The sequence below is a fragment of the Branchiostoma belcheri genome, unplaced genomic scaffold (assembly GCF_001625305.1).
Source record: "Branchiostoma belcheri isolate BF01 breed outbred unplaced genomic scaffold, Haploidv18h27 scaffold47, whole genome shotgun sequence".
Classification (NCBI taxonomy): domain Eukaryota; kingdom Metazoa; phylum Chordata; class Leptocardii; order Amphioxiformes; family Branchiostomatidae; genus Branchiostoma; species Branchiostoma belcheri.
In genome coordinates this window covers 1,948,323-1,963,139 of record NW_017804098.1, presented here as the reverse complement: position 1 = coordinate 1,963,139, position 14,817 = coordinate 1,948,323, and the positions used below count along the sequence as shown (strand labels likewise).

At 39.4% G+C, this 14,817-nt stretch overlaps 1 protein-coding gene across 2 annotated transcripts in view; it reads right to left on the bottom strand.

Moving 5' to 3' along the window:
* Positions 1–2,691: 2,691 nt before the first annotated feature.
* The window catches only part of LOC109479269 (homeobox protein vab-15-like), a 21,194-nt gene continuing 9,068 nt past the window's right edge, over positions 2,692–14,817 (bottom strand). The window contains exons 1-2 of one of the 2 annotated variants that reach the window (XR_002140781.1): positions 14,758–14,817; positions 3,103–3,198 (exon numbers count right to left, since the gene is read on the bottom strand). Coding sequence is in view for 1 of the 2 variants with exons in the window: in XM_019781225.1 (XP_019636784.1) it covers positions 2,914–3,198 (285 nt within the window). In the remaining variant the exon portion in view is untranslated. Of the gene's footprint in view, positions 3,199–14,757 lie in introns of both variants that reach the window. The other variant, XM_019781225.1, reaches the window with a different exon arrangement.

The following is a 14,817-nucleotide window of genomic DNA, read 5'->3' as shown; positions in this document are numbered from 1 at the left end:
CACTTTGTATACTTTATCCTTCGACAACCTTCCTAGGTACAAACTATTATGATTTTACATTTGAAACGATTCGCATTACTTTCCTTTTTCAGTGCATTGTTCATATATGGGGCAAAATCTTTAAAAATGCCTAAAAGCTAGAAATGCCACCAATGGTTGTATATATATGCTTTGGGTAGATACGTCTCATATACTTGATGGTATACAGCATTATATATATATATGCCATATGTTGTACACTGTACAATTGTTGTATTTATTTATTTCTTTATTTATATATCTATTTATTATTTTACCTTGGGACATTAGTGTCTAGTCAAAATTTATTTATTACCTGCGTAAAACAACAACTATACATTATTTTTCAATAAGATGCTATAGTTTAGCCAGTCCGCCATGTGTTATGTGCATTATATGCATGTATGTAACGTTCTTGGATGCCGAACCATTATCAACAGTTCTGTTTATTGGTTTTAAAGCTGCATTATGTAACGTTAGAACGGTACAAAAGTCAATTTTCTGTTCACTCATTTCTTTTCAAATTAATTTGAATCGATCCTACACAAATAAGGACTATTCAGGCAGTGTAGGAGTGTAGGTGCCAATATATGACTTGGGGTTAAAGCTACAAACACAGCTGTCAGCCATGTTTGTTTACACTCTGGTAGTTTGTGGTGGCACTACAAATTGAGTGCACCTCTGTCTTAGCACCGACCATGAACGTCAGAATGTGAGATGATTGCACATACAAATATTGAGAAGTGGAAATAAAATTACAATCACAGTTTTGTTGAATAAAATATTTTTTTTTGCAAAAATGTTGCATAATGCCCCTTTAAAGGCATCTTGTGCGATTTTAGAGCAGCAAATCTGGATATATTCTGAATTAGGCAATCTTTGTCATATTGACACGTACTGCTTCACATTAACACTTTTGAGTCAGCATTTCATTTTTTGGGCATTTAAAACTGCGGAAACAAGCCCCAAGATGAGTCTTTTATTTTCTGGATGGTACCGTAAAAATCAGGCCAGGGCCCTTCCAGTAACCATTTTCCCTCAGAATTTTGGGAATTTTTGCTCCAAATGACTAGAATATTGGCTTTGAAAAATCAGGTTTCCAAGACCTAAAAATGGCATCGGATGCCTTTAAATTACGTTGAAAGAAAAGTTTCCGTTTATTAGTATTCCACAAGCGTTGAAGTAGATTGCTCGGGTCAAACAGTTGTCCAAAAACACGAGATATTCTACCGTGGGCGACAGGTTTGATGAATCACCCTGCACGGGCAAGCTTCGCGATTGGATCATTCTTACACATGTTTGCTCCGCACAATTAAGATCTCTTGTCCCGAGGAAGTGGTGTCGCGCAGATCCATCCACAGATAAGACTAAGACTTATTTGGAAAAGTAAAATATCACAAGTAACATCATCATCTCTGGGAGTCGCGTATCAATCCGCCCTGAGGGCTCAGAACGCGAACTTGTAATTGCAACATTATTGCGAAGACATATCACTCAAATATGTAGCCTGCAGCAAGAAATAAGAGCGTGTCCCATTTATTTCGAATGTCAGCGTCAAGTAAATTAAGAGACAATGCATTGATAGCAATAGTTCATCTTCGATACATCATGTAGACATTGGCACCTTCAAACATAAAAGACCATAAGTGTGGCCATCGACAAATTGCTCTAATATGTACTCAGTTATAAAACCTATAATTTGGTAAGCATCAGGGACAGCATAAGTATTGTCGTTGTGGATTGAGTAGTCATTGTATCATATCCCCTTCGGCAACGACAAAATTATGACAATTTTTCAAAGCCATTATCAGACAACAATAACACCCCATGTAGCTCGGAGCCATGCGGTGAATATCGTTTTAATTGCTCGTGTTTGGAAGAGCTCAGTTCCGCTAGGTGTATCATATGAACACACATCCGTTTGGTTAAATTTCACCTTAACTCGCCTGCAATCAGCTATCAAATTCATTGTCATACTAAGAATATTTGTGCAATATCTGTACATTTTATGAAGATAGAAATTGTATCTTTTCAACAGCATCCAGATACAAATATAATACTAACAGAAGATGAATATGGTACGGTGATATCAATAACTCTTCCGTATTTCAGACTTTGTTCAATATCAAGGGATTTATATGCCATAGATAACAACATCATTATTATCATGATCCATTTATTCATCTTAAAAACTGAAGATAGTAAAATTCAATGCAATAATGATGTACGAATCGCCTGCAGAAAAAAGTGAAACAATATCTACATAACGATTGAGTTGTTAGATAACTACACAACTGTCGCATTCCGGAATGACCGCTATGCTTGTGTTCTGATCATAAAAAGCTCCAATTGCATGGAAGTATCTTAATGGCGATAACAGTTTTGGCCCCTAAATGATAACAAGACCACACACCACACTATCCTTATTCTCGTTTTCGTTTAAAGGATCTGGACACTTAATATTAAACTATATTGAAGCGACCCATTCACCAATTTCACACTTCCCATAATGCCAAGTAAAGATCGCGGATATGGATGGCCATGGGATATGGCGTAAGAAGGGATATACGTAATGCGACCGTGCGAGTAGGAGAGTCTTCGGTAGAAGGTGGAGCGATAGAAGGCACATCATTTTCTCTAATTCCAACAAAAATGCAATTATGGCATGCGCTTTAGATCTATACTGGATAAATAATTCAAAACAATATCGTTGACCAGTTTGTCGATAGAACTTGTTGGAAATATTACATCGAGAAAGGGGGGAGGGTTGGTCATAGGTCATATCCGTGATCTTTACTAGGCATTATGGGAAGTGTGAAATTGGTGAATGGCATTCTCATGTTTTATTACGAAACAAGAGCGTTGAGAAGGAGAACACTGTTATCATTTGTAAAGTCATAACGGTTTCCCTTGTAATTTCATATTGGCAGCATGTAGGTTCTGCGCAGCCGCAGGGGGGAGGTGGGCGACCAACGCCGCGGGGTATCTTGGGTACTGAGACGGCGCGGGGCACGACGGGAAGTTGTAATATCCCGGATGATGATATCTCTGAGTGAAGTACCATGGATGTGGAGTGTTGTACAGGCCCATGGAGGCGTAGTGTTGGTGAGCCATCAGTTCTAGATCATTGGTGAACTTCCGCTTCCACTTTGTGCGGCGGTTTTGGAACCAGATCTTTATCTGGAAAGATAGATAATAAAATCAATGACACCAAATATATTGAAGTGAATAACATGGAACTCTGGCAGATTTTAAAGCCATTCAATGCAATTTCAGGGCTGGAAATCTGGATTTTCCACACAAAAAATTCTGGTCATTCTTTTAGTGTATGAAGTTGGACCAATCCTATCCCAAAGCATACTGATATCCACGAGACAACAATGCGATGTCACTGAAGGAAAAACTTTGCTTGTTTTGTACCATAGGTTCTAGCTATTTATTGGTGGTGCCAAAAAATAAACAAACACTTGTTTGGGGCTATTTCAAATGCTTCAAGTATGAAATGATGACAAAAACGTGCTCAGAAATAATGGCAGTAAATGTTAATGTCGGCCAAATTTCCTGCCAGAATACTTTTTGTTTTGCAGCCTGAAATGCATTGGGTGCCTTTAATGGAAAGTTCTGTCAGAGAGAATGAATGAGTAATATAGCAAAATTAGGAGAGGAAACATGAATGAAATAATACCTAAGCTACACGTACACCAGAAGCATATAGGGCCTGTATATGGATACGTCGATGATATTCAAGATATCATTTCCGGGTCTAAAATTGTCTCTCTCAACCAACTAGACTTGAACTATTTTCTTGTTTCTATTGTTCATTGTTTCCCTTTTTGTAGCGGTGTAGTTAGCAGTTCTTCAGAGGACTATAATCTACCTTGCTGTAAAAAGGGAGGGGGGGTATATTTTTCGCTAGTGAGCAAAACGTTTCAGCATCTTTTTATTCCTATGGGATCTGAAATCTGCGATCATCTAAAGTCAATACGATAGAGAACACCAGATTGTCCGCGCTGATGTTGTCGGTACGTCTGTTTTGACAGTTAGTCCCAGAGCGGTTTGTCAAACACAGATAGACCTGGTCAGGCTTTCAACAAGTCCGCCCCCCCCACCCAGCGTCTATCAACAAGTGATAAAAATAAACACAGCCTGGGCCTAGTATGGGATACTGTCAGGAAGGAGAAAGTGTGAACAAGATTTAAACAAGAAATCAACAGAGTTACGATCAGTTTTTCTGGATTTTTAGCATCTATGCAGTTTTGATGTATCAAGTTGTTATTCCTGAGAATCTTGATATTGTTGATGTAAGCGGGACAAATCATCCAGACATAAAGCTAGTTTTGTACCCGCGCGGTTGTCGAGCAAGTATATAATTCATTATATGTGTATGTATTTGAGCAGACAGATTCTTTATGATAATTTTTGCTTACCTTTATTACTAGTTATTTCTCAATGATGTTTTTTTTTCCTTTTTCTATGGATGGTAGATAAAGTGTCAAGGTTACCTATTTGTGGATTACAACTATGCTATACTTTAAGTAAGATTATAATTGTTTTAAAATTTTCACCAATGTTTGCAAACCGTGGAGCAATAAAACATGTTTCTAGCCACGTACACGGAGGGAACGGACAAACGTTTTAGACAATTTTACTATCAAAGAACCCACATGTTATAGAAGTGGGTAAATTCGTCTTCCATTGCCTAAAAAAGAAGAAGTCAAACCCAGTAAAACTAGTACCATGTATGTTGTAGAATATAGTATAATGCTAGACGTAGATATAGTCACACATACCACTGTATTTTCTTTCTCATGTTGTTTGTAACTACCAATTAGCCCTCGGGCAAGGAGTCGCAATAAACTTTCTTATTTTAGAAGCATTATTCACGAGATCCAAGTAACGGTTTTTCTTTTGGACCTCCGTGGTCTGGGGTCACTTTCCCGATCAGTTCCGCTCCGGACATCCACTAGCCTATTTACCAGGTGATGAATGACCCCTGGGCCCCCATGACACCTGGACAGCCCAACTGACCACTCGCCATCCGGCTGGAGGTCACTCCCAGGGTTGACCCTTAAAAACCTCTGGGAAATGGAGGTTAAACGCTTCAAAACGCTTCCCAAAGAAAAAGCGAATCATCTAAAAGAGATATTTTCTCCTGCTTGTTGTGCTACTTCAACAACCTCTTGAGAATGGCGGCAATGGCGATTGCCAGAAACTTAATCAGAAAAGACCAGAAATAAAATACCAGATGGCGGAGAAAGGCGATTGAAGTGTTTTACTCAGCGCCTAGAAGCCGGAACACGTCCCCTGACACTAGTTACCCGAGGACGGCAATCATGAAGCCGTAACACGATAGCCTGCCGAAATTATGGGGATGATTTTCCATTCTTCAACTGAAATTACAGGCTGGTGGCTCGCGTTACGGCGTGGAGGGTTTAATCAAATTTGTTAGCTTCACGCCTGTCTGTTTTCGTTTTAGATGCAAGAAGAGCCCTGCCAGCTTGGTTATGGGTTATTATACGATAATTATCTGACATGTGTGCCGCAACACTATTAACAACTACTTATGACGAGCTCTTGCAAAAAAAATCAAATCAAAAGAAAAAAATCGTTTGTGAATGCTGGCGTACAAATGTACTTTTATGAACTTTCTATCATCACATTTTCTTATTTTCTATGCCAAAAATTTGATTATGATATTACAACATTTTACCACCTCTCATAGTGCTTATTTTTTCTAGTTACATATATATTCTTAACTCTCCTTTTTCAGTGGAAAAGTAAAAATGGTTCATGAGAACACATCAGCAGTTGGCACTCCGGCTTTTCGCCTCACCTTCTGAACAATTCTTGTCACATACTGGACTAACCACAGGCCTCAGTGTGGCCAACCAACCACGGCGAGAAAAAGGAAACGCAGAGAAAAGGTTGAGATGTTTCAATTTGTTCGACTTAAGATGTCCACCACCATCTTGTAAAGACCGTCTGATGAAGAAATTTTCCTCTAACGAGGTGAGTTGACGAAAAAGGGCTGTATTTTACCATTGTTGAAGAGAGAGGAGGAAAAATTGTTTTTGGGACAGACGTATCATTGGCATCTCGCATTACCAAGTCAACAAAACGAACATTGTGTTTGTTAGCCCGCTCGTTTCTGAGTGAAAAGTATACCATTGTTGGGTATCGCAATGTGGAAACGACAGCTTTGACAAGTGACTTTTGGTGTAGATAAAGAGGCAGAGACGAGACAAAGTCGGGTGAAGCGGCAGCGGTCAGCTGGGGTCTCGGCGGTGCCTGTGAGCTCCCCCCGGCACCTCCCACTGCCCTGCCCCCTCTCCATAGGAGCCCAAATCAAAGGCACTGCCTCACAACACGGTTGTTAGCACCCTTTGTGCCCCATTGCTACTGCATTAAGCCGTGACGCGGCGGCGAACTTTCTGAAACTGTAACTCCAAATCGAGCTGCTATTTTTCACAAGAGGCAAGGCAGGCTATCTTACGTTTCAATAACGGGTCCGCATGAACCGGCCATTATGGTTTAATTTCATTAGTCTCACTTTCACACAATAGGAACGGCAGTCCATCCCGGTCCTGATTCAATTATCCCTCAACTACTTTGTACGTCTCTCTTTTTCTTTCTCCACTCTTTGTACACGTCTGATTTGCTCATTTCGTCTCTATCAGGTCCTCACTTAGCCGGCGTAACGTCTGTGTTATCGCTCTGCAAACTTGGCATCTACCACTAACTACACAACCGAGCTGGGGGATAAACCAAAAGTTTCGGGTTCGATTCTCAAAAAGCTAGGAAGCAAGCGTGTTGTTGACAGTGCGGTGCGGACGCTGTAACATTTTTATGGGAGTTTGGAGAACAGTTTCTGGTTTGAAGTGCTTTGTGTGTGACAAAGGCAAGGCATGACAAGGGTCATTACTGTTACACAATGGCGGCCGGTCGGGCTCTATGCAGGTGTGCAGTTCAGTATGCATAACATTCCTGGTGTCCAGCCGTCTACGGATAAAGTTCTCGTGTACATCTGTTCATCAGGAGTAGGAGATTATTGTATAGTAATGAGAGAGATTCCCTATATTCTTATATAATAGATACGTTCCCCAGCTTTGGACATTTAAATGAATCAGAAAAATTCGTATTTCTTATGAAACTTGACAAACCATGTATCACTAGGCCAAAAAGCAGTTACTCAAGCAACTGGATATGATTTTGAATCACTAGCTCTATATGCTCGTACATCTATAACTGCGTCAAGAAGCGAGAAGAAATTGAACATGTAAATAGTAGACCACATTAGTATGTATAGTTTAAGTATCATTGCTGTATCCTTTTCCTTGTCTATTCATGACCTGTACTTAGCTTGTTAGAGCACAAATGTACAATAAAGGTCTTTCATTCATTCATTCATTCATTCATTCATTCATTCATTACAAAAAACTCACCTATTCTAAAAACGTCAAGATCGAAAAGCAATATAAACAGCATAGACACCACTATTATCATCTTTCTAAACTGCATACAAAGTTGTCAATATATGAACTTATAAAATCCAAAATGCCTACATAAAATCGGCATTTAGTAGATAACCTTTAATTTGGAAAATGAGAGTACTTACTATCTTAATATGCTGATGAGAAATGTATTGTTTTGCAATTTCGGAGTGGTCTATTTTTTCACATTTTTGATAGAATCCCGTATAACGTTTACGATCCCCTTGTAATGAGCTTTCTTGAATATCCAACTTGATTACTTTAATTCACAGTCAGATATATATATTATCAACCTTTCCACGTCTTGACACTTATGTCCTCTGTTTTCTAGGCTGGGCAATCTGATTCATAAATCTAACAACGAAAAAAAAGATACCCAAAAATACTAAACTCAGCCAATTTTCAAATAGAAAATTTCTACTGGATAAACATATGAAAACGTGATACCAGTTGACATGGTATGGTATTGAAAATCCTTCTCTTGTCTTTCATTTGTACAATTTAACCTGGAGAGGTCACAAGTCAAAAAAGACGAAACAACAGAAATGTTATATTTTGGATAATAGAAGTACCATGTATGTGAAAAACACCATCTGTAATGCATAAGGCCACAGCAAGTAAATTTTATGGATGACATCCTCTGCAGACTCCAAATTTAATGCGAGCGGGCGAAATAAAACAAGACGGGCCGAAAAAACAAGGTTCCTACATTTTAAAATTTTGACTCAATCATTATATAAATGGTTTTGATTCAGTTGAAACATCACATATACACAGCCAGCATCTTATATCACTGCATCAAAGTAAGAAACAAAACATTAAATCAGAGCCTTTTCTTGTCTCCTCTCTTCATTGTTATCTGCAATCCACCTTCCGGCATGGCAACAGACATCTTTGCCCATTTTCGTCATGTTGACCACTGTCAGAAGGCAACAAAATTTCTTGTTTTTTACCAAAGTCAGGCGAAAATTAATGCGCGCGCTGATGTCATCCATAAAAATTACTTGCTGTGGCCTAACCCTGTTTGCTGGATCTAGCACCTAAGCAACCCCGGACAACCCGGCAACTATGGGCCCATTCCAGCCCGAAACATAGCGTACCGGCCGCGCAGGTTTCACTCGCGAGTACCTCCAACAATAGCAGGGCGTGGTAAATTGAAAACTGAGTTAAAAGACATTGTCCAAAAACTTCTGCGCCGGGTAAAGATCAAAGACACACAGACATAATGGCGATCCCCATTTGGAATTCCGTACAGAAAATATATAGAGAGAGAAAACAGAAAGGAATTATTTGCCACACAATGTGAAATAAAGGACTGAGAAAAACTGCCATACGGCCGTCAAATAACTAAGAGGAACGGGGATATTGGAAAGACCGGGACTTGAAGTCAGGTATGCAGGTGTTGTTGCACTTATTACAATTTACTCCTTTCAAATTCTAGACGGCGGTCTTTTAGAAGTAAAACATAATAGTGGGACATTCTATCCGAATGGCGGCTTATAAATGCCTAATGTTTGTACTCGACTGAACTATTGCTTCCGTATACAGTGTATTCAGATAACTGATCACAGGCCGTCCAATATTTAAGACTTATAACATAAATTACCACAGGTAGCACAGAAATTTGTAACGAATTTGTCCAATGGTTTGTTTAACGTATGGTACCAAGAACAGATCTTGAACACTCAAGTGAATACATAGAATGATGTAGTAGTAAAATTAACATCTTCATGGAAAAAGTATAGCCTCCGTAGCAGGCTTATAGAACTGGGGGTTTGGTGGTCTTCGGCTGTTTTCTGATTAGCCCAGTTCTACGGGGGGTACCAGGCCGGCTATGTTGTCTATATGCAATCAGAAAATAGCACATAAAAGCTCCCAAAGACCATGAAGACCCCCAAAACCCCGAGTTTGTGGCATGCTATGGAGGTTAGAAAAAGTACTCATGTTTAGATATATTGGACAGGCGAACAATATGGCGCGATTTTTTTTTATTTCCGACCAACAACTACAGTTGAGTTAGCCTGGGCACCAGTCTGGTTAGATTACGTCCGCTCCGCTAGTCACTACAAGACCTGACGAGTTTTTACTTTACCATAAAAGATATCCTGCTTATAAATTTCTTTTCATTTTAACGAGGATCATGTTATTGACTTGAATTTCATTTTCGAAGCATTAATGATATCATATCTTTCTCTAATGACAAAGATGAAATTGCATGAAAACATCATATACTTAAGTAAATCATATGAAAATTTCAACGATGCATGATTCATAAACATTTATTTCAAGTGTAAAGTTTGTCTGGCCTTTTTATGTTTTTCATGGATTCTTTTTTTTTTTTTTGACGTTTAGTACCGGAGTTATATATATTAGGTTTATACATGTTAATCATATATTTTTGTGTCAACAGGTTTATTCTTATAAGGGGTGCTTGATGGGTTTAGCTGAGAAACATTTCTCTGTGTGTTTGTTATAGTTCAACATGTAATGTGTTGTTATTTACCACAAATTCGTCTAAAACTGAATTTCCCCTTGCATTTTGTATCGTGTCCTCTCATTTTATCGCTTTTATATCGCTAAATGAAAATACTTTAAGACGTATGAAAGACATGTAAAGAGGTAAACATGACCACAGAAGCTAACATACTGATTCAAAATTTTTAAATGGTACATTTTAAATACAACTTACTTTTAGACTAGCTGTTTTAAAGGGGTGTATTGTGTCCTCCTTCAGTGCCCCAAACCCCCCTCCCCTACACCCTCGTCTCTCTTACTTCCCTACTGTACTAGAAAGACTGCAAAAATCAATTTACTGGTACTATTACTTTCTGTGCTGCCATCACACAACAAGAAATATTGATATGAATCCGAATATTTCTGCCAATGTTTGATGATTAAAGGGTTAATTGAACCCCGCCTTATTTAAGATACAGCCGGCTGAAGTCACCACTGCGACATGAGTTTTGCACAGAGGAAATGGCAATTTCAATAACTCGATAAAAATCGATGAATAATGTAAAGCGAAGCCGGAAGAAAATTAAGAAATCCATAAATCGTAGGTTTGTAGGATCGATCTGAGTTTGTGGTCCGTTGGAGAAGTGGCCTCTCCAGTGAGGCGGAAATTACCGCGAAACTCTTTTTTTTTTCTATTCAAACATAAAGATAGTAGATCTATTACAGCACAAAGTAGTACTTAGTAATAACTCAGGTTATAAAGACTTATTTTCGCGCTACCAGTTACATATAAAAACATAGATTATTACAAAATTAAATCCAATATAAATTAAATACAAAGGAAGATAGATATCTTACACGATGAATAAAGAACAGAGATGTCAAAAAGGTTGATGAAGGCAAGTCCAGTTCTCCACCCAATTAAAATACGTGCGATGATTAAATGCTACAGATTAGTTCAAAACCGTATGGCAATGATATGTGTGCGCGCAGTGTGTGTGCTTGTGTGTGTCTGTGTGTGTGTGTGTGTGTGTGTGTGTGTGTGTGAGTGTGTGTGTGCGTGAGAGAGAGAGAGAGAGAGAGAGAGTGTGTGTGTGTGTGTGTTTGTGTGTGTGTGTGTGTGTGAGAGAGAGAAAGAGAGAGAGACTGAGAGAGAGATATAGTGTGTGTGTGTGAGTGTGTGTGTGTGTGTGTGTGTGTGAGAAAGAGAGAGAGAGACTGAGAGAGAGATAGTGTGTGTGTGTGTGTGTGCGTGCGTATGTGCTTGAGTGTGTGTGCGCTTGAGTGTATGTGTGGGTGAGAGAGTGTCTGTGTGTTTTCCCTGAATATCAATGCCTAACATTCGATCGTTTTCTTGAAAAAAAAGAAAACCCACCAGTCTAGAGATTCCAAGGTCTTCCTTCAAAGAGAAATTTCTACTACTAGTATTAAAGTTTTAAATGGGAATGGGTTCTCTTGAAATTCTACTTTTCCTATGCAGTCATAGAAGATGGAAATCCAGTCGGGCCTTCCTTCCCCTGACCTAGTCCACTGCGGAGTGTCTATCTCCAAAGCTTTTTGTTGAGGTCAGGATGAGGGCAAGTGTTATCAAACCCTTGTGAGTCCGGGGGCACGAACCTTGCTAAGTGGGCCAACTTTTCGTTTTCTCTCCAAACACAGGATCGTGATGGCTTCATGAGAAAAGTGAGGTGAGAAGGGGACCCTCTAATCTCACCCTACATCTTAATTTTGCTATCAAAACAAGTGGAAATTGTCCCGGTGCTTAGTTTACACTGAAGCACAAAACGTTCTCTGTCTCTCCTTCACATGTTGATGATGTTCGTCCATCCTTCACATGTTACTCTGATGAAAAATGGCCTATTTTCTTCATCATGTTTCTCAAAACAATTCAACACCGAAAACTGACATTTTACCAGCATCACATATGTTAACGCAAACTATTCAAACGATCATGAAATAAGCATCCGTTTTGTTGATGGTAATTTTTAGATACACGCTAACGAATAATTTACTTACTTCTGTCTTGCTGTGTGGCTAAAAACAGGTGCTTATTTCGAAACCCTTCCGCCTGGTGTTAGAATGGTTTGCTGTAGCATATTCTTTTCTTCAGTTGAAGCCATTAAACTCTCATTAGTAAGTCAAACCAAGCGACACAGGCGGTCTCATGCATACACGTAATTCTACACTACCAAAACAGATAAATTTCTGGGCGAGCTCTTTCAGTGGCCAGTCTTTAAACCGTCGGGCCCTTTGAGCGGGTTTTTCACACAGACGAAGAACTCATATAGCGGCACTTTAAAAACGTCCATCCAAGTCAACATTTATTGTTGTGTTTTTGTTTCTAACTTTGAAGTTTCACTAACATGGGTTTAAACTTCAACACAGATTTGTCAAAATATCCGGTATTCTAGATCACATATGATAACAAAAATGGCAAATGCAATATTTTCACTGTTGAATACTGGCATATAATATGGAAAGCTTTATCAATTTGTGAACGCTAATTTAAAAAAAAAGTAAGATCAGAAACTTTGGTTTTGCAATGCCAAAAGCACGTGCACATCAGGCAAAGTCGGTTGTTTTCATAGCTTACAAACGTGACAATCGTCAGATTTAGATCACAAGGATGTCTGTCCAAACTGTATTGCGTACTAAATGAACCGTTCGGTAAAAACAGACGGTTTTGTAGTTTCGTCTCTTCATACTGAATGGTTTAGTCGCTTGCAGCTTATGATACAAAAAAAATCCAGCCCTGATTTTGCAGACGACGCCGTAATTTGATTTTGAGAAATACAAATAAAGTTCTTTATACACTTACAGGAAATGTCCACATTTGGGACATGGTACCAGTTCTCCGATTTATCATCAATTAAGGTTCTATCGCGTTGGAATTGTACCAGCTGTTGGCCGGGGTCTGGCGAGATCTCCCCGGGCCACGAGAACAGACACACCGCCAAGTCTCGCGGGACTCCGCGGGAACACAGGGCTAACAAGCTGAGGAAAACGCCCCGCACGCCCCGTGTCCCCAGCCTGACCGCAATCTATCACGTGCCAATCACACAACTGTCACACCACTCACACGTGTCCATCTATACACACAGTCCTTCTGATAAAACCCTACATCATATAGATAGTTTTGTTCCAATTTTTAAAGAAATATACACGGAAATATACTCTATAGCATTGCTCAATACTTTGTTACCCGATCGTACAAGATATGTTACGGTTCGGTTAGGTTTGACCAAGAAAACAGACAGGATGAAATTGCGATTCTGTCGCTCACAAGTCGCATGCAAGAGGTACCTGGTATACTCTTTAAACCTTTTAAGAAAGTTTGATGAAAATCTTGGAAAATTTGTGAAAAGTTTGGGATCCCTTGGATTAAAACACACACACACAAAGAGACACGTGCAATACGGTGTATAACCACCTTGGTGATTTGAAACTTGGGAGGATATACTAGTACTAGTATACTACCCCCCCCCCCCCCGAACGGAGGTTTCTGTCACCACTGACTTCCTCTCCCGCCAGAGTCCGTCTCTCCCACACTGAACCAATTAACTCTCAACCAATCACCACCGCTGCACAAAGCAAGCCGCAAACCGTATGGGGTCGCTTCTGTACGTCAGAAGGCTGAACGTTTAAAACTTTCATAACTTCAACGCTTTGCGGTGAATGGAAAGTGTGAATTTTGTGCTATGTAAAGCAACAATTTCATAGTATTATCTTTTCCTATCTTTCAGATGGTCATTCAAATCCTTTACCCACAATTTTATGTTCCTTGATGCAGATTTCTGAGTTCTAGACGTTCTTCGTCGATCTGAATATGTAACAGCAAAGGCACAAGCGACGTCTAGCGACAACATGTGGGACAACAGCTTTGAGGGAAATATTTGAGGGAATCGAGTAAAGCCGTTCTTGAGTTATTCTATTCTTGGTGACGAACAGACGACAGACAAACCAGTGCCTAAAACATAACCTTAATTTTTCATGGAGGTACATGTAACAAGTCCGCACAAGGGCCTAAGACAAGAGACAAGAGACAAGTGATGTATACACAGAAAGAGCGCTAGCTAGGCCAGGGATAGGAAATTTAAAACAAAATGCATTGTAAACTCAAATGTGCTTTTGTAGCGTTCGCTTAATTTTACTGTGGCAGATATTATAATATCTTATTTTTAGAATTAATAACTTCCAGCCTCAGACGTTTGTATGCTGAACTGGTTTATACGAACATTTGACGAAACATATTTTTTCTTCCTGACTAGTATACAAAATCACCGAACATAGACCTCAACAGTTATAAGAGGCAAAAACACTGTTCTGTTATCTTGGTAGAGAACTGTGCTGATATACAAGTGAATCTAGGGGAAAAATTCTGGTTTTTACAGCAAGGAAACTTGATTGAGAGAAAATCCACAGAACAGATATCATTCAAATCCTTTACCCACAATTTTATGTTCCTTGATGCAGATTTCTGAGTTCTAGACGTTCTTCGTCGATCTGAATATGTAACAGCAAAGGCACAAGCGATTTCAAAGAGTATACACAGAAAGTGCGATAGGACTGGGTTCTAATATGGTGACATTTAAAAAATCCGTTGTATGCTCAAAGACGCTCCCACACCGTGCAATAAATTTTTCGTAACTTCCAGCCTTAGCAGATACAGTATTAGAAAAGGAATTTCCTCCAACCTGAGTCTCGGTGAGTTTTCAAGAGCTGGTTTGACAGCTCCAGTCGTCTGGACTTTAAAGCTAATCTAGTTTGAATCGGTTCAAATTCACAACAAACTAACCTGAGTCTCGGTGAGTTTGAGCTGGTTTGACAGCTCCAGTCGTTTGGTGACAGACAGGTA